The 25,444-nt window shown below is 45.5% G+C and overlaps 1 protein-coding gene across 2 annotated transcripts; it reads right to left on the reverse strand.

Annotated features, from left to right (window-relative positions):
* Positions 1-170: 170 nt before the first annotated feature.
* LOC115102294 (uncharacterized protein KIAA1755-like) lies at positions 171-25,041 on the reverse strand. Of its 2 annotated transcripts, none has more exons than XM_029622096.2 (24): positions 24,764-25,041; positions 16,036-16,233; positions 14,356-15,799; positions 13,752-13,940; positions 13,532-13,655; positions 13,315-13,408; positions 12,826-12,912; positions 12,590-12,706; positions 9,393-9,491; positions 9,154-9,305; positions 8,674-8,812; positions 8,408-8,530; positions 8,054-8,248; positions 6,934-7,883; positions 6,492-6,741; positions 6,249-6,338; positions 5,914-6,138; positions 5,564-5,734; positions 5,150-5,327; positions 4,806-4,922; positions 4,454-4,708; positions 2,451-2,689; positions 2,234-2,291; positions 171-2,121 (listed from the first exon to the last, which is right to left on the reverse strand). In XM_029622096.2, the coding sequence occupies exons 1-23, from the start codon at positions 24,764-24,766 to the stop codon at positions 2,250-2,252; spliced, it is 5,481 nt and encodes a 1,826-aa protein (XP_029477956.2). In that variant the 5' UTR covers positions 24,767-25,041; the 3' UTR covers positions 171-2,121; positions 2,234-2,249. The 2 variants fall into 2 exon arrangements, with proteins under 2 accessions (XP_029477956.2, XP_029477955.2); XM_029622095.2 differs by having other exon boundaries at positions 2,234-2,327.
* Between the last annotated feature and the right edge of the window lie 403 nt (positions 25,042-25,444).

Consider the following 25,444-nt stretch of genomic DNA (forward strand, 5'->3'; position numbering starts at 1 on the left):
GCTTGCATTACATAAAGATGGAATTGTGAACTGTAGGTTTGTAAATTCAGTCTATGGTATAGCTTGCTATATGTAACAATGACTCACACAGACCTGACACTTGCATGGAGGTCTATAAATACTTTACAACAGTGTTCTACTAATCTTCAGATAAAATAACAACAAACACATTTTTACATAAACCTTTTATGTCATTATTGTTCTTTGTAACATATATTAATATCATAGACAGAGGTTATAATTAAATGACAACCCACATTTAAAAAATAATATCTCAATGCCTCATTTTTATACTCATGTTCTGTGCACTGACATTGCAGTGAACCCATGTTTGACTTTTCAGGACAGTGGAGGGGAGCTGGTAGAGGAGCGTTCAGTTCAGCAGGGTAGCCTACACCACTGGTTCCCAACTCTGGTCCTGGAATACCAACAAAAGCACACATTTGTGTTGTAGCCCCGGACAAACATACAGTAACTGATTCAACTCATTGAGGGCCTGATGATTAGTTGACAAGCTAAATCAGGTGTGCTTGTCCGGGACTACAATAAATATGTCTGCTGTTGGAGGTACTGGAGGACCGGAGTTGGGAACCACTTGCCTACACAACAGTGTTGTTAATTATCTGATACAGACAGTTTAACCGATAGCTATGTGCTGACCAAAAGGACTATGCTCGGTCAAGGTTTAGTCATGACCTATGACCTTTTGAGGTGGCAAGTTTCATTTTCCAGTGAAGGAAGTTGTTCCCATTTCTTCTAATTGCACAACATAAGGGTGGGCTGCAGTTCAAACTAGCTGCTGGAGAAATACAGGCAAAAGTCCTCAATTGTCTACAAAAAATGGCATTGATCCTACAATAAATATCTTTGTAGTGAGAATCATTGCATTGAGCAGGATATAAAAAACATAACAAAAAAAAAGATTCAAAAAAAGAAAAAGGGAAATGTGGACAATGAACAAAACTAACATTGGTAACAGTGGATTCATAGAATGTCACACCATATTGACATTACAAAGGAAGCAAAGTTGCTCATTCATTTTTCTAATAAAAGAAAAGAAAGAAGTCAATAATGTACATATTTTATAATGACAGTATTGTAAAATAAAATGTTGACTGAACCGGATAATAGTCAGTCAGAAATTGGTGGCTTCTGATGATGCCAGACAGACCCTTATCGTTAGTGGTGTTCGACCTTCCAGAGATTATATTCACAGAGCTTTCTGTCCAAATGGAAAAATTAGATTAAGGACGGGGTTCAATCTGATCGCAATTTCTCCGCAATGCACGTTTTAAAAGCAATATTCCCGTGTTCACAGAGACCACATTCACGGTAAACGCTGCATATGTTGGCTCTATCCGAAATGACCTTAAATGGTGCATTGTCCAAATCTGCGACTGGATTGAATCCCGGCCTATGTATATTGCTGCTTCTCTTCCCACCTGTCAGTGGTCTTATGTTGACCCTGGATAATTGATCCCAAATCTATTTACCTGTCTGGGCAGCAAATCATGTCTAAGCATGCCACTGACAAGTTGCCCTGAACCTGCAGAGAATACTGATGGGGACAAGACTGTTGTTTCTTTCGCCAGTTGTTTGACAATATCTACATTGTTATTATAAACCGTGTCAAAAATCTGTAAAAATGTGGTAATCAAGAGAGTAAACATCACATGGGAAAGATGTGTCAGTTCCAAAGAAATTTGCAACATTGAAATTCATAGCTGAGATTTCAAACATATTACAAGAAAAAGGAAGTCAGTTCTATGAGCCAATGATGTCAAACGCACAGCCATTCAGTTAAAGCAGTAGCTGATAAAGAAGTGGTTGTTCAAGTAGTATTATCAGATGAATGGATACCCTTTAAGCTAACCACAGTTCATCAGGTGTTCATTTTTCATGATATTTCAGCTAGAATATTCCAGATACAGTAGCTCTTTAAAAACAAAAGTGGCTTTCTCTCCAGTGCTTGTCAACTAGAGGTCTTAGTTACCGTATCTGTTATCACAAGCGGTTTTAATTCAAACCTTCTTCGTGCCAGGATGGTCAGCTTGACTGCACTCCATCATCACTCCTCATAGATCTACAGGACGGTCACAGCAGGCTGCACCATCAATCTGACTGCATGAAACCATCAGGAAGAAAATCAATCCCATAATGAGTTAAATGACTACATTGCACATCTATGCCCCGTACATGGCAATGAAAAGTACTGTATTTGGTTTCAACTCACCCGTTGAATCCACAGGTTAAACTTCCGTTGATTTTCCTATAGCAACCACTTCTTTGCCCTGTGAAGAAAGTACTGGCCGTCGGTTTTCTTTGATCTTCATAGAGATGGAATATACAAAATGTAACTAAATTCATACATTTGAAAATTTGCAGTGTAATTTTTATGAAGGTTTACAATTAGATCCAATTACTGGCTTGATCACATCATTTCACCACACCTTTTGCAGGCTCTGAGGAGCAGCCAGCACTGGTGGTTTGGGAGAGATGGAGGGCTTCTTCCTGATGGTAGCAGGTGAGCTGAGGCTGGGTGCTGTTGTTCTCTGGCTGACATGGGACTGGGAACTCTGGGACGTGACAGATGACGAGTCCTCCATCTCTCCACCAATAGCAAAGAGGCAGCTGCGTTTCGAGCTTATGAACACACTGGTACTCTCACCTGACGAATCTGTGCAGCCCACTAGAATATCAACAGAAAGGTATGTAGATATGGCATCACTCAGGTTTAGACACATGCTTGCACATACAGTGCCTTGCAAAAGTATTCATCCCCTTGGTGTTTTTCCTATTTTGTTGTATTACAACCTGTAATTTAAATATATTTGGATTTCATGTAATGGACATACACAAAATAGTTCAAATTGATGAAGTGAAATAAAATTTAAAACATGTTTTAAAAAATAAATAAATAAATAAAAACGGAAAACTGGTGAGTGCACATGTATTCACCCACTTTGCTATGAAGCCCCTAAATAAGATCTGGTGCAACCAATTACCTTCAGAAGTCACATCATTTGTTAAATAAAGTCCACCTGTGTCCAATCTAAGTGTCACATGATCTGTCACATGAGGGTATGAGGGTCTCAGTATATATACACCTGTTCTAAAAAGCCCAGTGTCTGCAACACCACCAAGTAAGGGGCACCACCAAGCAAGTGGCACCATGAAGATCAAGGAGCTTTCCAAACAGGCCAGGGACAAAGTTGTGGAGAAGTACAGATCAGGGTTGGCTTATAAAAAAAAATCTGATACTTTGAACATCCCACGGAGCACCATTAAATCCATTATAAAAAAATGGAAAGAATATGGCACCACAACAAACCTGCCAAGAGAGGGCCGCCCACCAAAACTCACAGACCAGGCAAGGAGGGCATTAATCAGAGAGGCAACAAAGAGACCAAAGGTAGCCCTGAAAGAGCTGCAAAGCTCCACAGCGGAGATTGGAGTATCTGTACATAGGACCACTTTTAGCCGTATACTCTACAGAGCTGGGCTTTACGGAAGAGTGTCCAGGAGATAAAGTCATTGCTTAAAAAAGAAAATAAGCAAACACGTTTGGTGTTCGCTAAAAGGCATGTGGGAGACTCCCCAAACATATGGAAGAAGGTACTCTGGTCTGATGAGACTAAAATTGAGCTTTTTGGCCATCAAGGAAAACGCTATGTCTGGCGCAAACCCAACACTTCTCATCATCCCGAGAACCATCCCGAGAACCATCCCCACAGTGAAGCATAGTGGTAGCAGCATCATGCTGTGGGGATGTTTTTCATCGGCAGGGACTTGGAAAGTGGTCAGAATTGAAGGAATGATGGATTTCGCTAAATACAGGGAAATTCTTGAGGGAAACCTGTTTCAGTCTTCCAGAGATTTGAGAATGGTACAGAGGTTCACCTTCCAGCAGCAGAATGACCCTAAGCATACTGCTAATGCAGCACTCGAGTGGTTTAAGGGGAAACATTTAAATGTGTTGGAATGGCCTAGTCAAAGCACAGACCTCAATCCAATTGAGAATCTGTGGTATGACTTAAGGATTGCTGTACACCAGCATAACCCATCCAACTTGAAGGAGCTGGAGTAGTGTTGCCTTGAAGAATGGGCAAAAATCCCAGTGGCTAGATGTGCCAAGCTTATAGAGACATACCCCAAGAGACTTGCAACTATAATTTACTTTGGGGGGGTGAATAGTTATGCACTCTCAAGTTTTCAATTTTTTTGTCTTATTTCTTGAGCTACAAGAAAAAATATTTTGCATCTTCAAAGTGGTAGACATGTTGTGTAAATCAAATAATACAAACCTTAATTCCAGGTTATAAGGCAACAAAATAGGAAAAATTCCAAGGTGGGTGAATACTTTCGCAAGCCACTGTATCAAGAGTAAAGTACTGTATGTCTGTTAGTTTTAGTCTGTAGTCATCATATACCATCCAAGAACAAGAAAACTCACTGAGATGAAGGTTTTGTTTCTGGTGATTATGATGATTACTGAGGTCCTCTTCAGTCACAGTCGCCGGGAAAGAATGAACAATATGACTGGCCTCCCCACCTTGTGTCGGGTTGCCAGGGTAACCAACCGGAGGTAAAGAACCTCGCCCAGAGGAGGAAGATGAGTGGCTGCAGGAGGTAGAGGCACTACTGCCTGAACCAATGGAGTTGGGCCGGAGATATTCAATATCTGTTTGTAGACAAGACGGCACCGGGGCTGACAAAGGAAAGACATAATTCAGTCAGTGAGTACAGTATGCATTTGTGTTGTTAGTTCATGTGTATGGGACTTGGCTGTGGACTTTATACAGTACCTCTTCCTAGCAGGACACAGTTGACAGCCCTGTCACAGATTGCTGCCTCACTAGGCTGGATGTCCATGAAAGGTTTCCTCCCCATCCCATTGAACACCCTCTCCTGCATCCGCAGGTCTACAACACACCAAACACACTCTAAAACATTTGACCAAAACATCAATAAGATGTATTTGTTCGCAACTGCACCCCCCAAGGAAAATATATCAATAATTACAGACACAGAGGTCGGCTTGAGGAACAAACAAATAAAGTCTATGACTTAAAAATCACATTTGAAGTAGACAGTTGATAAAAACCCATGTATAGCGATTGACAGGGCATATACAGAATGGAGGATTAACCTCTGCTGTAGGCAGCTTGTTCCCAGAGAATCTGCTCCAGGTCTCTGGTCCAAGACCTCTTCACCTCTGCCCTGTCAGCCTTCAGAGTGTACGTGTCCTGGGACTTCCTCCTACGGATCCAGATCTCAAAACACAGACCACTCTCTCCAGAGTTATGTGTCATCCCGATATCAGACGTCTAGACAGAAACAGAAGTGAAAGAAAGACTAAAGAAAGAAAGACTAAATAAACATGGCTTTCTGTTAGCAATTTCAACATAAGGGCTGGATGATTTGGTCTTTGTTTCGCAAACATAAAGGCCGGTAAGATTGCATTATTTTTGTTGAACAATGAAAACAACACAAAATATTTATTCTGAAAATGGGGTCCTTTACGGTTGTTCATGTAAAAAATGTCTTTATATTGTATACACACTTTGAAAGACTGTTTGTAGATGTACACATCATTGCCCACATCTGTCTTCTTGGTCTTGCTGAAGAGAATGAGATCCTGGAAGAGGAAGATATGGCGGAAGCACTTCTTCTTTCTGAAGAACACGATGAACTCATCCTGGCGAATCAGTTGGCCCTGCTCCTTCAGATTCACCTGGAGGGGAAGGAGTGGAGAGAAAGACATCCATGTTTTTCCTGAAAATCCTTGATACTGTTTACACACTAATAGGCGATCATTTTCCCTTTATAGCCCACATTTCCCTCACATTTAGACAGCTGTTCATAAGTTACACATTATTTTGGAGGTTGTGATGATTTGGTTGGTAAACTTACGTCACAGTCCTGGATGGCGTCCATGGTAAGGAGGTCGTTGCCATGGCGCATCTGGAAGCGGATCACATCGGCTGCAGCCTGGAGCTCTTCCCTGTCCCTGTCTCTCTGAGGCCCACATACCCCCAGCATGTCCTGCAGCAGCAGGCTGTACTTACTGATCCTCTGGATGGGCCTCAGCAGGTAGGAGGACAGGTCCATTTGGTCCCCCAGCTCCTGCTGTTTCCTCTGGAGTGGGAGGAGATGGCACAGAGAATTGGTCACCGGAGGGATGGAGAGAGCATTGATGGGAATTGACCATTGATCTTTGACATTGAGCATTGATGGGAGTGCCTCACCTTGAAGATGTCATGGCGATGGTGAAGGATTAAGGCATCTGACTGAGGCTTGTTCTTACTGTAGAGAGCATAAAGGCCTAAACTTTCTCTCTGCATATAGGGGGGAGAGTTGACAGTCACAACAGGAATATTCAAGGTATCAACTTCAGTAGCAAATTCAACAAATCAACAGAGTTATAGAACTCAAGCTTAACATGTAGAAAATGTGAATTAAGAGACACGAGCAGGTGAACTGTAACTCACGTGTCTCAGAAAGCAACGAGCCACTCCTAAGGGTTCTGTCTGACAGGCCTCCAGCTCCCTGAGGAAGAAATGGCTGTGGAAGTCATACAGCTTCTCCAGATTTCCAAATATCACTCCACGTTTGCCCCGCAGGTCCTGGGGCACGTCAGTCCTCTCCAGTAGGGGGAGGTAATGCATCAGGATGTAGCCCAGGGAACGCACATACTCCCTTTCTGTTAACAGCAGCTCCTCCATGATCCTCTGCAGCTTCCTACAGAGATATAAAGTTACACCAACAACACAGTCAAACACAAGCTCTCATGTTCAGTCCTCTGAAAAAATAATACATGTCTGTAATGTACCTGTGCCACGTCAGTGCAAGCTTAGAGACAGAAAAAGCAAAAAAGGATACAAATATATTGAGTCGTTCTAAGGTGAAGGTCTTGCTCAATTAGTAACTCACATAACACTGCCAGCGTTCTCCTCTGGACTTGCCAGAGATGTTGTTCCCTCACACCTTCTCACTGATGAGCTAGTATTCCTTGAAGAGGCCTTCTCTGCTCCCTCTTGGCCACTACAGGACTCTGCTGAGCAGAAGCTACCATGCCGTGAGATCTGAAACTTCTGAGCAGCCTGCAGGATCCGGCAGGAGGGTTGCCCGTGGGAGCAGGACGGTGTTTGGACCCGAGCCTCAGACTGACTGGACATGGCGGTTGTACACGAGTCCTCACTCATGGACCGGCCCAGGCCCCCGCGTTTCCACGGGAACCACTCACAGCCCACCGTCTGTGAGTCTGCAAGGGTGGCGGCCTCTCTTCTCCTCCCTCGACAGGCCTCTCTCCTGCTGGGCTCCCTCTCCGCTCTCCTAATGGATTTGATACGGGGAGAGGCCAGCACGGTGGTGGCCTTTGACCCTTTACAAGGTCTGTTATTCTGAGGCTTGAAGTTGATATTACAGCAGGTCACAGAGTTGTTCCTGCTCTCCAAGATCCCATGATACCTTTCCACCATAGAGCCTGTTGGGGGATTGTACCAGTGTGGTGGACCAGGTCTGGGCAGTAACAGAGCTCTATCATGATGAGTCACTGTCTGAGCTGTGGCCTGATCCTCACCATGTCTATGTTGTTCATACCAGGAGCCTGTGTTCCGCAAGGCCCTCTCCACATCCTGTAGTCTCTCCTCCAGTTGCTGCCTGACCTCCTGACACTTGAGCCAGGCTACATTCCACACCCGCATGCCCCTGGAGCCCCTCAGAGCACACGCCTGGCCCTTCACCTCCTGGAAGTGATCTGGGGAGAACTGGACAAAGCTCTCCTGGTACATCTGGAGTGTAGAGATATCATCCGTCTCTGGGTGTCTGCCAACCTGCTCCTGGCCCAGGTATTGTCTGCAGTCTTTGGCCAGTTCAGTAGCCTGGAAGAAAGAGGCAGAATACCTATTCAAAAACCTGAAAGAGGCATTGAGAGGCGATAGTCATTTAAGCTTCATTACTTTTTCCTATATACCTACAGCATGTCAACATCAATATGATATGCTATAAATGAGATGTAAACAGCAATTGTGGAAAAATCCATCCCACCAACCTGTTCACAGAAGCTGCAAACAGAGACCATAGTCTCCAGCTCACTGGAGCACCTCTCTGCCCGTGAGAGGGAGTCAGCCAGGCCAGACTTGAAAGTGCACACCATGGTCCTGAACACCTCAGTCTCAGGGTATGAAGATGGGCCCTGAATCTTCTCTGCCTCTGTCACCAGGACCAAAGCCTGGTGCTTCTGCTCCTAAAAGATAGTAACAGACAAATTAAACCAAAAAATAACTTTCATGGGCACTTCCATTCCCCCTTGTCTAAGAAGATTCTAATGAAACAAGTGTGAAACAGTGTCAACACCTTGCCGTGGTGTGGTGGAGAGAGAATGAATGGAGAAAGCCGGACTTACATTGGCTTCAGACAGGAATGCTCTGAAACTCTGGAGAGTATGTGCAACCTTTTCTCTGGAGTCCTCCACCGATTCTGCCTCCAGCAACCGCCGTTCCCCTTCGGCATCAAACCATTCCCTGATCTACATGAGGAGGAGGATTCTAAAAATGTTATACCCCAAAACATGGCGTAGTCATATAGTCAGTGAGTTATCCTCATGCAATCGTTCTTACAAGAACAGCCCCTGGATGAACCAGTATGTACTGTATATGACTCTGAATGTACCTTAGAGAAGTGGCCCTCCATTTCTCTGAGTTGGAGTAGGTATTCAAGGTGCTCCAGGGACATGTTGGATCTTTGCACCAGCATGTGGGCTTGCTCCTCTACATGGTTGTACATATAGGTCACAGAGTCTACAGCATCACTGTACAGAGAGGTCAGAGGTCAAGGGAATAATACATTGACAATCATTTTGTGAAGGAGCCTCTCAATTGGCCCAGCCATACTAAACAGTGACAGGTAGTGGTCTCCCGAGTGGCGCAGCGGTCTAAGACACTGCATCTCAGTGCAAGAGGTGTCACTACAGTCCCTGGTTCGAATCCAGGCTGTATCACATCCGGCCGTGATTGGGAGTCCCATAGGGTGGAACACAATTGGCCCAGCGTCGTCCGCGTTTGGCCGGGGTAGGCCGTCATTGTAAATACGAATTAGTTCTTAACTGACTTGCCCAGTTAAATAAAGGTTAAATAAAAATAAAACGTATACCTGTAATCCTCACAGTGAGAGTATCTGAGGTCACTCTCCCTTCTCAGCCTGGCCAGCATGGCTCCGCCCTCCCTTTGCAGAGCGACCAACCGGCTGTCCTCCAGAACATCCTTCATCAGCGTTCTCTGTTCTAGAATACACCTCTGTACATCCTGCCACACATGGAGAGAAGGGTTTCAGGATAAACCAACATGTTTTCAGTAATACAGTGTCGTCAAAGTCAAGGTTAAATTCATTACCTGCACTTTGTCAATCTTACGACCTCCCTCTAGTTTTCTGATGGCCTTCAGTAGCAAACCTGAAGCCTCCTGGAGATCTGACATGAAGGGATGAAGTTTCTGAAAGACAAATGTACTGTTCATCAGACATCAAAGCAAAACAACAAACAAGAGTTCTCTAGTGTCTGTCTATTGCTCTAACTGTCCCACCTGATGGAGCTGCAGCAGGTCCTGGTGGCTGTAGGGCAGGGTGCCCTCTAGGGGTCTAACTGATGGAGCTGCAGCCAGTCCTGGTGGCTGTAGGACAGGGTGTCCTCTAGGGGTCTACCTGATGGAGCTGCAGTCAGTCCTGGTGGCTGTAGGGCAGGGTGTCCTCTAGGGGTCTAACTGATGGAGCTGCAGCCAGTCCTGGTGGCTGTAGGGCAGGGTGTCCTCTAGGGGTCTAACTGATGGAGCTGCAGCCAGTCCTGGTGGCTGTAGGACAGGGTGTCCTCTAGGGGTCTAACTGATGGAGCTGCAGCCAGTCCTGGTGGCTGTAGGACATGGTGTCCTCTAGGGGTCTACCTGATGGAGCTGCAGTCAGTCCTGGTGGCTGTAGGACAGGGTGTCCTCTAGGGGCCTACCTGATGGAGCTGCAGTCAGTCCTGGTGGCTGTGGGACAGGGTGCCCTCTAGGGGTCTACCTGATGGAGCTGCAGTCAGTCCTGGTGGCTGTAAGGCAGGGTGCCCTCTAGGGTCTACCTGATGGAGCTGCAGCAGGTCCTGGTGGCTGTAGGTCAGGGTGTCCTCTAGGGGCCTACCTGATGGAGCTGCAGTCAGTCCTGGTGGCTGTAGGGCAGGGTGCCCTCTAGGGTCTACCTGATGGAGCTGCAGCAGGTCCTGGTGGCTGTAGGTCAGGGTGTCCTCTAGGGGCCTACCTGATGGAGCTGCAGTCAGTCCTGGTGGCTGTAGGGCAGGGTGCCCTCTAGGGTCTACCTGATGGAGCTGCAGCAGGTCCTGGTGGCTGTAGGTCAGGGTGTCCTCTAGGGGCCTACCTGATGGAGCTGCAGCCAGTCCTGGTGGCTGTAGGGCAGGGTGCCCTCTAGGGTCTACCTGATGGAGCTGCAGCAGGTCCTGGTGGCTGTAGGTCAGGGTGTCCTCTAGGGGCCTACCTGATGGAGCTGCAGCCAGTCCTGGTGGCTGTAGGGCAGGGTGCCCTCTAGGGTCTACCTGATGGAGCTGCAGCAGGTCCTGGTGGCTGTAGGTCAGGGTGTCCTCTAGGGGCCTACCTGATGGAGCTGCAGCCAGTCCTGGTGGCTGTAGGGCAGGGTGCCCTCTAGGGTCTACCTGATGGAGCTGCAGCCAGTCCTGGTGGCTGTAGGTCAGGGTGTCCTCTAGGGGCCTACCTGATGGAGCTGCAGCCAGTCCTGGTGGCTGTAGGGCAGGGTGCCCTCTAGGGGCCTACCTGATGGAGCTGCAGCCAGTCCTGGTGGCTGTAGGGCAGGGTGCCCTCTAGGGGCCTACCTGATGGAGCTGCAGCCAGTCCTGGTGGCTGTAGGTCAGGGTGTCCTCTAGGGGCCTACCTGATGGAGCTGCAGCCAGTCCTGGTGGCTGTAGGTCAGGGTGTCCTCTAGGGGCCTACCTGATGGAGCTGCAGCCAGTCCTGGTGGCTGTAGGGCAGGGTGCCCTCAGGGTCTACCTGATGGAGCTGCAGCAGGTCCTGGTGGCTGTAGGGCAGGGTGCCCTCTAGGGTCTACCTGATGGAGCTGCAGCAGGTCCTGGTGGCTGTAGGGCAGGGTGCCCTCTAGGGTCTACCTGATGGAGCTGCAGCAGGTCCTGGTGGCTGTAGGGCAGGGTGCCCTCTAGGGTCTACCTGATGGAGCTGCAGCCAGTCCTGGTGGCTGTAGGTCAGGGTGTCCTCTAGGGGCCTACCTGATGGAGCTGCAGCCAGTCCTGGTGGCTGTAGGGCAGGGTGCCCTCTAGGGGCCTACCTGATGGAGCTGCAGCCAGTCCTGGTGGCTGTAGGGCAGGGTGCCCTCTAGGGGCCTACCTGATGGAGCTGCAGCCAGTCCTGGTGGCTGTAGGTCAGGGTGTCCTCTAGGGGCCTACCTGATGGAGCTGCAGCCAGTCCTGGTGGCTGTAGGGCAGGGTGCCCTCTAGGGTCTACCTGATGGAGCTGCAGCAGGTCCTGGTGGCTGTAGGGCAGGGTGCCCTCTAGGGTCTACCTGATGGAGCTGCAGCAGGTCCTGGTGGCTGTAGGGCAGGGTGTCCTCTAGGGGCCTACCTGATGGAGCTGCAGCCAGTCCTGGTGGCTGTAGGGCAGGGTGTCCTCTAGGGGCCTACCTGATGGAGCTGCAGCCAGTCCTGGTGGCTGTAGGGCAGGGTGTCCTCCAGGGGCCTACCTGATGGAGCTGCAGTCAGTCCTGGTGGCTGTGGGACAGGGTGCCCTCTAGGGGTCTACCTGATGGAGCTGCAGCAGGTCCTGGTGGCTGTAGGTTAGGGTGTCCTCTAGGGGCCTACCTGATGGAGCTGCAGCCAGTCCTGGTGGCTGTAGGGCAGGGTGCCCTCTAGGGGCCTACCTGATGGAGCTGCAGCCAGTCCTGGTGGCTGTAGGGCAGGGTGCCCTCTAGGGGCCTACCTGATGGAGCTGCAGCCAGTCCTGGTGGCTGTAGGTCAGGGTGTCCTCTAGGGGCCTACCTGATGGAGCTGCAGCCAGTCCTGGTGGCTGTAGGTCACCTGATGGAGTGTCCTGGTGGCTGTAGGGGCCTACCTGATGGAGCTGCAGCCAGTCCTGGTGGCTGTAGGGCAGGGTGCCCTCTAGGGTCTACCTGATGGAGCTGCAGCAGGTCCTGGTGGCTGTAGGGCAGGGTGCCCTCTAGGGTCTACCTGATGGAGCTGCAGCAGGTCCTGGTGGCTGTAGGGCAGGGTGTCCTCTAGGGGCCTACCTGATGGAGCTGCAGCCAGTCCTGGTGGCTGTAGGGCAGGGTGTCCTCTAGGGGCCTACCTGATGGAGCTGCAACCAGTCCTGGTGGCTGTAGGGCAGGGTGTCCTCCAGGGGCCTACCTGATGGAGCTGCAGTCAGTCCTGGTGGCTGTGGGACAGGGTGCCCTCTAGGGGTCTACCTGATGGAGCTGCAGCAGGTCCTGGTGGCTGTAGGTTAGGGTGTCCTCTAGGGGCCTACCTGATGGAGCTGCAGCCAGTCCTGGTGGCTGTAGGGCAGGGTGCCCTCTAGGGGCCTACCTGATGGAGCTGCAGCCAGTCCTGGTGGCTGTAGGGCAGGGTGCCCTCTAGGCCGTAGGTCAACTGGCTCCCCTCCACCAGCTTGTGCAACGCCTTCAGTGATGTCACTACATCAATCTGTCAGTGACAGTCAGTGACATCAGACAGAAATTCTCCCAGAATAAATTACAGTAACTGTTCATGAAATGATAAGCCTGATGGAAATCATTAGAGGAAACACTTGGTTCAGATCTGACCTGTTGTCCAGGACATTTCTCTGGGCGATGGCTGCTCTCTTTCTCCACCAGGATAAGGACACTGTGTACTGCATGGGGAATTTGCTCCTGTAACATTCTCAAAATATGAGACCTCACAGCAATAAATAGTTATCCGTAAATGCATTAGCTTATACCTGTAGCAGTGGAGGCTGCTAAAGGGAGGATGGCTCATAATAATGGGTGGAACAGAGGGAATGGAATGGGATCAAACCATGTGTTTGATGTATTTGATACCATTCCACCCATTCCGCTCCAGCCATTACCATGAGCCTGTCCTCCCCAATTAAGGTGCCACCAACCTCCTGTGACCTGCAGGTAAAGCTGAGCACAAGTCAGGGGAGTGAAGAAAATAATAAACAGAGGGAAAAGTTTAGTTGAGTATAATATTTAGCAAGTTGCTATCCTCTTGATGTGATTTTGTGTAGTGCAGATCCCAATGTGACCAGGAAGATGTCAAGTCTTTCTTACCTGAAGCATCAGCAAGGCCTTATTGAACTGTGATGGAGGTGGATTCTGCCGAGCATCAATAACTAGTGTCAGTCCAAGTTCTCTTAGTTCTCTCCTAGAAAATATGAAGATGAAAACAATGAATACGTTTTTATTTTATATTTTAAACAGGTAAAACCCATTGAAGTTAAAAACCTCTGTAGCCTGAACCACAATGCACAATGCATATATACTGTACCTGATTACAGAGTGGAGGTAGAGCAGCAGTTTGCAGAGTTCCAGACTAGACACTGAAGGACATCTCCATCCTTCATGGTCTCCGTACACCTCAACCACCAACCGACCTGTCCTGTCTCTGCCACCTAAATATGGGAGAGGGGAACATGAGGATCTTTCACTGAACGGAGATGTCATCCACCTCTGTCTCTAAGGCAAACCATGTAAGGGGGTTTCCATACCAGTAAGACATGCTATTCCCATCTGGAGGGGGTGAGTGCTGGGTTCCTCTGAGTCTGGTGCCTGGACCTTAGACCTGGAAACAGCATAGTGACCCGGAGGCTGCTGGGTTGTCTCAGGGAGAGGGGCCGGTGGAGGGGTCTGTTGTCCGTTTCTAACAGGCATGGAGGGTTGGTGAGCCTGGGAGACATCTTTAGAGAGGAAGAATGGTACATAGGGATGTAATAAATCAAATCCAAGTTTATTTGTCACATGTGCCGAATACAACAGGTGTAGACTTTACAGTGAAATGCCTACTTACAAGCCCTTAACCAACAATGCAGTTTTAAGAAAAATAAGTGTTATAAAGAAAACATTTTCATCCAGTACGAGGTGAGTAATCGCTGTCCTGATTTCCAGAAGCTCTTTTCAGTCATAAGATACGGTAGCAGAAACATTATGTACAAAATAAGTTACAAATAACGCGAAAAAACACACACAATAGCACTTAAGAACCTGTAAAACGGCAGCCTTCTCCTCCGGCGCCATTCATTTTTTAATGTTTAAAAAAAATCACCTTTATATATTACAGAATAAGAAACATATTTCATGCTGTAGATCTCTTACCTTTGGGCAGTCTCCGCCTGTTCATCTTTGGGGAAACCAGTCCAAAAGCTGTGGTGTTTTTACATTGCACTACATGTAAGCTGGGAATCTTCTCTGCAGACGAGACAATATCCTTCCTAATTTTTCTTCCTTGTATCACTACTTCACACTTCTCTGATGTGTCCACAACAGTGGTCGACAGAGAAGAGGGACATCTCCCATCGTTCTCTATAGTGTCACTCAGGCCTTGTAAAATTCTACTGGATATAGTGTTACTTTCTCCAGACTCCCTACAGGTAACAGTGCTAACAGGGGGAATCTGGTCATGATGTCCTGGGTCTGGATGGCAGCACTGCTGGGAGACACCAGGACATAGTTCTTTCCCCTCTAGTCCCAGCCTCCCCTCACATGGACTAGCCTCCTCCAGAACCGCCAGTGTATTCAGTGTATTGTCTCTCTCAAAGGTAACAGGGTTCTGCAGTGCTGAATGGTAAGACTCCCTGTACCGGCACCTGAGCTCCTGTGCTTTGGACACCTGGCCCATTCTCCTCCTCATGCAAGGGGTGCAGGGGGGCTCCTCGGAGGACTGGATGGTCCGGCCGCAGTGTAAGTGTTCCCTGGGGTGCTGGTTGGGGGCCAGGGCTTGGGCCAAGGACAGGGGCAGGGCTGGAGCCAGAGGGACACCAGGCCTGTTAAGTGGAACAGGCCTAGACATGAGCGCTCTGGGATATTTGTAACTGTGAGCCCCACTGAGGAGCAATGCTTCTTTCTTGTTAGTGAACTCCACCAAGTCCACGTATTCCCCCTCAACCTCAGAGGTGTTGTTGCTGCGGCTGTCCCATGTGTTGGGAGACACCCAGCCTATGGGCTTAGCCATAGGCCCATCCTGATCCACCTTAACCAGCCGGGAGCAATTACTGTCCACCAGACGCAGCGACACCGCAATGCCATGTTTAGCAGGAGAGATCCTAGTCTCCACAGAGTACACAGGTGCAGGGTGAGGCAGGACCAATGAGGGCCCGGGCCCTGCCACTACCTCCTGTTGAACAGCAGCTGGAGAAAGAGATGATGAGGCCATAGTTCTGGGTTTATCCACAAACTCAGGGAGAGTCACCTGCGCCCATGGCACCTTCACCATGCCCTGGTCTGTGGAGAGGACACAGTGGCTAAGTGGAGTACCGTGGCGGCCTTGGTTGAGCTCCCCTAGCCAGTCCTCAGAGAAGATGCAGGGGTAGGAGGTCTCAGGGATGGGTGTCTCCTCCACCTCCACCACTTGACCCTGTCCGTCCTCCAGCAGGCTCCGGACCACGATGCGGGCGGCCTGCTCAGAGAAGGGAGCAACCTGCAAGTAGAAGTCCCCTGGGCACAGAAATAGGGGGTTGATCGGGGCCAGCTGGATCACCACTTTCTCATGCAGACACAGAGGCCAGCCCTCACAGCAGAACACCACATCAGAGTACTGGGCCTGACAGGAGAAAATGACAGACATTTCTTTACCATTTCATTTGTCTTTACAATTAGCAGTACAAGACAGAGAGGAGTTGAAGGCAGTTGCAAACTTTGTAATTGACCTAACTTTGATTTGCATAGGTGGTCGTTATTTGAGCCTGTAGGTGTGTATGGTAAACTGTTGCACTATGTATTTTTTTGTATAGCTGTGCATCTGTGTTGATGAGTATAGCTCTGAGGTTGTTGACTCACACAGGCAGCCTGCTGAACACTCTCAAGGATGTGTTTGGCCGGGATGAGGAAGTCCAGTAGACACTGGAGGGCATCTCCACGGAAACGTTCCTCTATTACCTGGAAGAGCTGGCTCAGGACAGTGGGGGCTGTGGCCTCGAATGGGGGAAAGAGGGCTGAGAGAGTGTTCTGGATGGACCCGTCCAGAGACTCAGGGTTCTATTAACATAAGAGACAGCACAAACAAAGATCAACACAAACAAAGGTCAGCACAAACAAAGGTCAGCACAAACAAAGGTCAGCACAAACAAAGGTCAGCACAAACAAAGGTCAGCACAAACAAAGGTCAGCACAAACAAAGGTCAGCACAAACAAAGGTCAGCACAAACAAAAATGTAAATATTCAACAACAACAAAGAAAATGACCAAGAAAAGCTAAAGATAAAGATTAGATACAGGCAGGAGTTTTTTTTCTCTCCCACATACAGTACCTTCAGAAAGTATTCATAGCCCTTGACTTATGCACATTTTGATGTGTTACAGCCTGAATTCAAAATGGATTAAATAAAAAAAAATCTCTAACCCATCTATACACAATACACCATAATGACAAAGTGGAAACCTGTTTTCATACAATTTTGCAATGTCTCATTTAGTATTCACATCCTTGGGTCAATACTTTGTAGACGCACCTTTGGCAGCGATTAAAGCTGCGAGTCTCCTTCCACACCTGGATTGTGAAACATTTGCCCATTATTCTTTTCAAAAATCTTCAAGCTCTGTCAAATGAATTGTAGACCATTTTTAGGTCTTGTCATAGATTTTCTAGTAGATTTCAGTTAAAACTATAACTCGGCCACTCAGGAACATTCACTGTCTTCTTGGTAAGCAAGTCCAGTGTCAATTTGGCATTGTGTTTTTAGGTTATTGTCATGCCGAAATGAGAATTAATCTGCCAGTGTCTTGTGGAAAGCAGACTGAACCAGGTTTTCCTCTAGGATTCTGCCTGTACTTAGCTCCATTCGGTTTCTTTTTTATCCTGAAAAACTCACCATTTCTTAATGATTACAAGCATACCCATAACATGATGCAGTCACCACTATGCTTGAAAATATGGAGAGTGGTACACAGTAATGTGTTGTATTGGATTTGCCCCAAACATAGCACTTTATATTATGGACAAAAATTGAATTGCTTTGCCACATTTTCTTCAGTATTCCTTTAGTGCCTTGTTGCAAACAGGATGCATGTTTTGGAATATTAAATTCTGTATAGGCTTTCTTCTTTTCACTATGTCAATTAGGTTAATATTGTGGAGTAACTACAATGTTGTTGATCTATCCTCAGTTTTCTCATATCACAGCCATTAAACTCTGTTTTAACTGTTTTGAAGTAACTATTGGCCTCATGGTGAAATCCCTGAGTGGTTTCCTTCCTCTCTGGCAACTGAGTTAGGAAGGACGCCTGTATATTTGATGTAACTGGGTGCACCCATAGGTGCCCTTCTTTGCTAGGCGTTGGAAAACCTCCCTAGTCTTTGTGGTTGAATCTGTGTTTGGAATTCTCTACTCAACTGAGGGGCCTTTAGATAATTGTATGTGTGGGTTACAGAAATCAGGTAGTCATTCAAAAATCCTGTTAAACACTATTATTGCACGCAGAGCGAGTCCATGCAATGTATTATGTGACTTGTTAAGCACATTTTTACTTGTGAACTTATTTAGGCTTGCCATAACAAATAGTTTGAATACTTATAGACTCAACACATTTCAGGTTTTCATTTTTTATAAATTTGTAAAAATGTGTAAAAACATAATTCCACTTTGACATTATGGGGTGTTGTGTGTAGGTCAGTGACACATTTTAAATTCAGGCTGTAACACAACAAAATATGGAAAAAGTCAAGGGGTGTGAATACTTTCTGATGACTACGGTGTCATATATCGCTGATTTGAACATCTAAAAGCAGCACTGCATCCCTTAAGGTCATAAAATACACAGTCACCATTGTCTGCTATCCTCTGATCCTGGCATTATTCAGTATTTTTCCAATAAGATGTCACACCCCACTTTTTTTCTCTTTTTTTGTTCTTTTTTTTGTTCTTTTGTTCTTCATACAGCACAATCCAATAAACGTTCACCAGAGACAGATGTTGACAACAAGAGGGCAAAGTTGCTGTGGATGTCAGGGTGGCTACAGGTGGCTACAGTATCACGGGAGACATTGAGCAGCATAAGAATCATACAGGCAGATACCAATTATCCATAAACAGACTGGGGGTCTCTGCTAGAGAAGAGGCCTGGTTTATGGTTTCACATTCTCTCTGATCTCATCAGAGTGGCCCCATCACCCATTTTAGGCCCTGCTTAATTTAGCTTTGTGAAGGCCATGTGTCGGCTGTGGGAGGTAAATGTACATGTGCGTGTTTCTCATCTCAATAGACAGCCTCTGTAGGAGAAAACATTGTTATGTGGTTTCTGGTGCAATGAGGTTACAATGCCTTGCCAAGTTACATAGTCTGGTTTCAATATAATTGCAGGGATATAATGACTGGCAAATGTTACTAGACACCACCGTCTTGATTGTTCAATTATATTCCAACAAAGAGTAGGCATTTCAATAAATATGTTAAATGTAATGATGAAGCGATTTGATCAACAATAGGCTACATATGTTGCCTGCTTGCATCTCTGTTCAGTTTGTTTTGAATAGAGAAATACCACTGTGATCATTCCACAGACCACACCACATAACTCAATGTATCCCAGCTGTGGTGTGGAGGTGGAGAGAGGGTCTGGGCGTATCAGGATGTGACCAGAACGATCCCCTCAGACCTCATCTGGCTAATTAGACTGCTTCCCGTCCAGCTCTCAGTTAGAACACCTGCTAGTCTATGGTGGTCAGGAGAAAAACCTACCCTTTCACTAACCTCTGCACCCAGTAACCCAATCTGCACTCTGACTGCTCGATTTGTACACTTTTATGTAACAGTCTGACTAGGGTTGCAAAGGCAGGACATATTACTGGAAACTTTCGAAGTTTACCTGTAAACTACCAGAATTTTGGTATCTTTCTAGGATTTTATGTAATCAATCACAAAACATTTAGTGACCCTTTTTTACAGGTGTCTGTAATTATCTTTGGGCCTCTGTGTGGCCTTATCACATGTAAAATATATGAAATAACTAATTATGATGATTTAAAAAATGTAATTGACAAAGCTGTAAAATATTATCCTAAATATCAACTTAGTGAATACCGTTGGTGTTTAACATGAGGTTTTTAGCATTAAATACTCTTTATATATATTTTTTTTTTACACACCTTTATTTATTTTAATATGTCAGCATGTATTTGTTGTCAATGTTTTGGCATCAAACTGGTGGCAGTTTTGAAAAAAGTCAATAGTTGGAAGAGAACCATATGGTCTTTCTACTAGAAACTCATGGACAAAATGGACAAAAAATTAATACGACTGTATATATTAGTACTTAAAAAAAAAGTTATTCAAGTATAAATGACCAAAGTTGCGATAGATTGCAATAGATTTTCTGTTAAGTACCGAAATTACTGTAGATTTTCCAGTAACTTTTGGTAAAGTACCATTAGCTTTGCAACCCTAAGTCTGACACAAGATACTAGACCTCCTCTAAAAGCCTCTCCCAAGTCTCTGGAAAGGCTTTAGGATTCTAAGGACCAGTTCCGCATATAACATGGACACTCCCTCTTGATCTCTCCAAAGACAACGATCATTACACTTCTCGCATGACTGGGCCACAGCTCAGAGCCTCAGACACACACCAACAGTGGTGGGCTCATGATGATTTACAATAGATGATGTACTTTAGCTGGGAAACACTTGGTATTTTCATCTTATGAAGGTTGGATCATTGTCTTGGAAAAGCTCTGTTGCCGCTGAAGAAGATAGAAACACCTGCTACATGGTCAAGGGAGTTTCTATGAAAGATGTGTTTTGTTCCAAGCATACCTTTAAAGTTGTGGCAAAATGGCTTAAGGACAACAAAGTCAAGATATTGGAGTGGCCATCACAAAGCCCTGACCTCATTCCCATAGAAAATGTTTGGACAGAACTGAAAATGCGTGTGCGAGCAAGGAGGCCTACAAACCAGTCAGGAAGAATGGGACAGAATTCCCCCAACTTATTGTGGAAGGCTACCCGAAACGTTTGACCCAAGTTAAACAATTTAAAGGCAATGCTACCAAATACGAATTGAGTGTGTGTAAACATCTGACCCACTGGGAATGTGATGAAATAAATAAAAGCTGAAATAAATCATTCCTTCTACTATTATTCTGACATTTCGCATTTTTAAAATAAAGTGGTGATGCTATTTGGGGTTTCAGGCTGGGTTTCTGTACAGCACTTTGTGACATCAGCTGATGTATGAAGGGCTTTATAAATACATTTGATTGATTGATTGATCCTACCTGACCTAAGACAGGGAATTTTACTAGGATTAAATGTCAGGAAATGTGAAAAACTGAGTTTAAATGTAATTGGCTCAGGGGCATGTAAACTTCCGACTTCAACTGTGAGATGCAGGGCCTGATGTTGGGTCAATAGAAAACTAGGTCTGGGGCTGACCTGACCTAAATACATTTTTCCAGCACCTTTACGGCCTCTGAATAAAGCCCTTGTGTTATGTCATACTATGGTTGAATGAGTTGATCTCCACACTTAAAACAGCACTGCAGGGCAGGTTACTTATCAAGGCATGATAACAAGCCCTAAGGAAAGCATGACAGGTAATTTATTGGTCGTTTGAAATGAAAAACAGAGAAGAGCAGCCGAGGGTCTGCAATGTGGGAAAGTAGCATTAGCAGGGCTAGCACGGCCATGACTCATGGTTACTGTTATGTCTGAGCAACAAGAGAGCACCCTGAGGGTGTAAACAGCAAGCCTGCCTAACGGTCTACTGCTGAGTGCTGACATTCTGCTGAGGTAGGTCTAACACTGGGCACTAAATAAATACACATCCCATCTCTAAAATAAATGGCTCGTTTCAGATGCAGTTTATTGCATTAGGATATCCCAGTGGAGGCAGAGTACATTCTTATATTTCAGAGTTGAACATTTCTCTTCACTAAACAGCCAACCTAAACAACTCTTCTAAGCCAGTGGCCAAGACGCCTTTTAAGTATCCTAAAGTATTTCAGTATGAATTATCTTGTATACAAAATGTCTCTGTAATACGACCATGGATAACGTTATTTGGCAGAGCATCTGAGCAATTTAACTTCAGATAGGCAAAAGCTCAATTTCCTATGTTTACGTCAGTTTTTATTTTTTAACGTTCAACAAATTGCGTGATGTTTAGACTATCCTAGACCAGACTATCTTTGTGAGGTCTGAGGGACAGCTTTCTGTTGGCCATCAGGAGATAACACTGTCCTGTAAGCCACCCCCAGGATGACTGTCCAAACAACACACATCATTCTCAGTGGTCCCCCAGGACAGGCAGGCACAGTTTACCAAACTAGCCTATTACAGTAAGAATCTAAGAGATCACAAATACCTAAAAGGAATGGCAAACTGGACATCCATTTGCAGCTGGACCAATAGAGGGTTGTTGTAGCATCCAATCCTGTGAATTTTTGGTATCCTACATCTGGTACATTTTTCACATGTTTCTATTGAACATTTTATTAGGTATGTTAGTTCTGTGTGACAGCGTTGGTTAGCCTTAATGATATCTTCATCTGGCATCCACTGAACAACAAACACATACTGACTTTTTAGGAATGCCCCAAAATGGAGATTAGGACAAAGTGTGTATTGTTTAGTTGGGATGAGCTGCCTGTCAGTAACCAACCAAGATGTTATGAGTCTGTTCAGTTCAGAAGCTAAGTCCCTACCATGCATCCAAAGGATGAGATTAACATCAAGCCGCAGTACTCTTAGAAAAAAGGGTGCTATCTGGAACCTAAAACGGTTCTTTGGCTGTCCCCATAGGACAACCATTTGAAGAACCCTTTTGGGTTCCATGTAAATCCCTTTCCACAGAAGGTTCTACATGGAACCCAAAAGAGTTGTACCTGGAACCAAAAAGGGTTCGACCTGGAACCAAAAAATCACTGAGCACACAATGGTTGAATCAATGTTGTTTCCACGTCATTTCAATAAAATGACATTTAACCAATGTGAAATAGATGTTGAAATGACATCTGTGCCCAGTGGGAGGGGTTATCCTACGAGGACATCTGAATAACCCTTTTGGAACCCTTTTTTCTAAGAGTGTAGTGCTATTTAGAAGGCAACTCCATCAATAAACTATGTGAATCGATTAAGAAAAGCACAGTGTTGGTCATTATACAGTCCCTGTGAGTGAGCATTTAGTCTTACAGAGATGGCAAACAATGCAAACTAACACAGCCAACTGAAGATAAACCCAGCCAGTTCCCTCCTTTGTGTCCTCAATCAGCTGTGGTTGTTGGGCTTTGTGCCCAGATTTAGACTGCTTACTGTAAATGTACTGGTGCGGTGTTGCAGAAATGAGATTCATATCTGTGATCTAAATAAATCAATGTCACTGTAACATTGTTTTCATTTACAGGCCAGTTAATAGAAGGGTCTTACTGACGGATCACTACAGATCCTCAATCAGGATCTGTCTAGGTTTAGTCCCCTTTGGGTTCCATAAATGGTTGCCCTGAGTGTAGCAGACTGACTGCTGCACATTGACATGCTAATTCAGGTAAATGTCCATAAATGGTTGCCCTGAGTGTAGCAGACTGACTGCTGCACATTGACATGCTAATTCAAGTAAATGTCCATAAATGGTTGCCCTGAGTGTAGCAGACTGACTGCTGCACATTGACATGCTAATTCAGGTAAATGGCCATAAATGTCTTTTTTGACATTGGCTCTTTACAAACTGTGCTTGTGTCAATAATCATGGAACTAAACTGATAAGCAAGCTATATACAGTGAGTATACAAAACATTAAGAACACCTGCTCTTTCCATGACATTGACTTTCCAGGTGAACACAGGTGAAAGCTATACATCCTTATTGATGTCACGTGTTAAATCCACTTCAATCAGTGTAGATGAAGGGGAGGAGACGGGTTAAAGGAGGATTTTAAGCCTTGAGACAATTGACACATGGATTGTGTATGTGTACCATTCAGAGGGTGAATGGGCAAGACAAAATAGTTAAGTTCCTGTGAACAGGGTATGGTAGTCGGTGCCAGGCACACCGGTTTGTATCAAGAACTGCAACACTGCTGCTTTTTCCCCGCTCAACAGTTTCCCGTGTGTATCAAGAATGGTCCACCACCCAAAGGACATCCTGCCAACTTGACAAAACTGTGGGAAGCATTGGCGTCAACATGGGCAAGCATCTCTGTGGAACGCTTTTGACACATTGTAGAGTCCATGCTGAGGCTGTTCTGACGATAAAATGAGGTTGGGGTGCAACTCAATATTAGGAAGGTAATTCCTAATGTTTGGTATACCCAGTGTAATTAAACAGAGGGCAGAATTGAAAGATAACCTCTCCTTGATAACACCTGAACAAAGTCATGATACATGTTCCCTGAAGTAAATGGACCGGGCGCCCACAAAAAGCTGAGGGCAAATATCCTGCATTACACAGCAGAATTTACAGACAGGCATTCAATTACATACCAGTAGATCTATTCTGAGAGAATGTCTCAACATCTTGATTCACCACCTCAGATCAGAACGTGCTAACGCCCTCCATGAGAACATACCAAATTACAGTGAGAGAAAATAAACACAGGCCTAATCTGTGTGGATCTACTGTCAACCATCACTGAGCCACTGAGAATCAGAGGTTATATTTAGTTGTTTCACAAGCTCTGCAAATGGGGTATGTATTGCATGCAAATACTAATTATGATGCCTTGTCTAGCAGAATGGCTTGAAGTTGGTGGCCGACCAGTAGTCTGGCATTAGTAGTGAGCTTAAAAACATTTAATTAGAAGTAGGGGATCAGTTTCATCATCTTTACTCATCCTCCTACCTGTAATTATGTCACAGCTGAACATAGTTTTATTCAAACTGGCAGTTTTCACTCCCTCGCATGATCACAGAGATAACAAGTACATAGAGAGCCTGAATTGTATGGTGTTCCATGAGTGGCCTCCATGTTTAAGAACTTACTGAGGTAACCAGGCAAGACAGTACATACTTTTTAATGCTAAAGTAAGAAGTCTTGTTTTCAGGTTGTGGTTCAATGGAAACATACCGGTATGATGGTCACTTCAGTTCCTAAGTCTACCTCTCCAATGTACTCTCATCCTGAGCTATAAAGATAATAAACATATAGCCATCCCCTCTCCAGAGCCCGAGTAGCACTTGAAACAGTAAAACATTAATTCAGTCATTTTTTCCCGAAGGGATCCTTTGTGCAATTCTATGTGCTGGACTCTAAGAGGAGACGCAGGGCAACAGATTCTGTGAGTGTTTTGGGAAATCACTGGGAAATTGCAAATGCACAGTAACCTGAAACCCTCACCTTGAGTCAAAGCATTTTGCTGTGTCGCTAGCTATGTGGGTTAGCTCTACATGTGTATTTGTAATGACAGAGATTATGGGGCCAATTTAGACATTTGAAGGATGTACATTTAAAAATATATATTTTTTAAATGATTTCCAATATGATGAAAATCCTATCAAAAAAGAAAATACAAAAAATGACACACATATGAAATTGAATGAAATACAGTCAAATGAAGCCATGTTGAGCAGCAGTTACAGTACCATGTCTCCTACAGTGTGTTGGTTATCCAGTTAAGCAGGGATGTACAGAGTCCAGTCAAGAGGATAATCCTTAGACAGATAGGTCTCACAAGGTGACAAACTGACCACAGTATTCTCCAATATATCCACATTGTCTCTCATTGCTTACCGAGGAGGACAATACTTATAGAAACAGGAAAATGTGAAGAAAATATATATATCTTTAAAAAAAATTGTTTATCTTGGAGCTCCCGAGTGTTCTTCTGCTGCTGCTAATAAATCTCCCTGTCTGCTTTCTCTCTTCTGGTGTTATGTTTGTCTGCCCACAGTTTGAGAGGGGGCAGCATGACACAAGCAACTCATGCAAGCATGTAAGAGCGAGGGAGAGACAGAAAGAGAGAGAGGGAGTTAGAGGGGAGAAGCTTTCCCTCTCAGAAGGAAATCCCTTCGAGATGATTTCTTACTTTTCTCTGGGGTTACGCTGAACTTCTGTCTCACCTCTCCCTCCCTCTTTCTTTATCGCTCCCCATCCCCTTCTCTCTTCCTCTTCCTCTCTCACACATGCACCTTTCCCACTTTCCCATTCCTTTGGCTTCCATTCCACATTCCTGTCCTCTTCTGTCCTGCAAATGAACTAAATATGCTTGTTATTATGGCACTGTGAGCAGAGAGAATGTGAAATGGTGGATATAGATACAGAGA

This window comes from Oncorhynchus nerka, linkage group LG20 (genome assembly GCF_034236695.1).
Source record: "Oncorhynchus nerka isolate Pitt River linkage group LG20, Oner_Uvic_2.0, whole genome shotgun sequence".
Lineage (NCBI taxonomy): Eukaryota > Metazoa > Chordata > Actinopteri > Salmoniformes > Salmonidae > Oncorhynchus > Oncorhynchus nerka.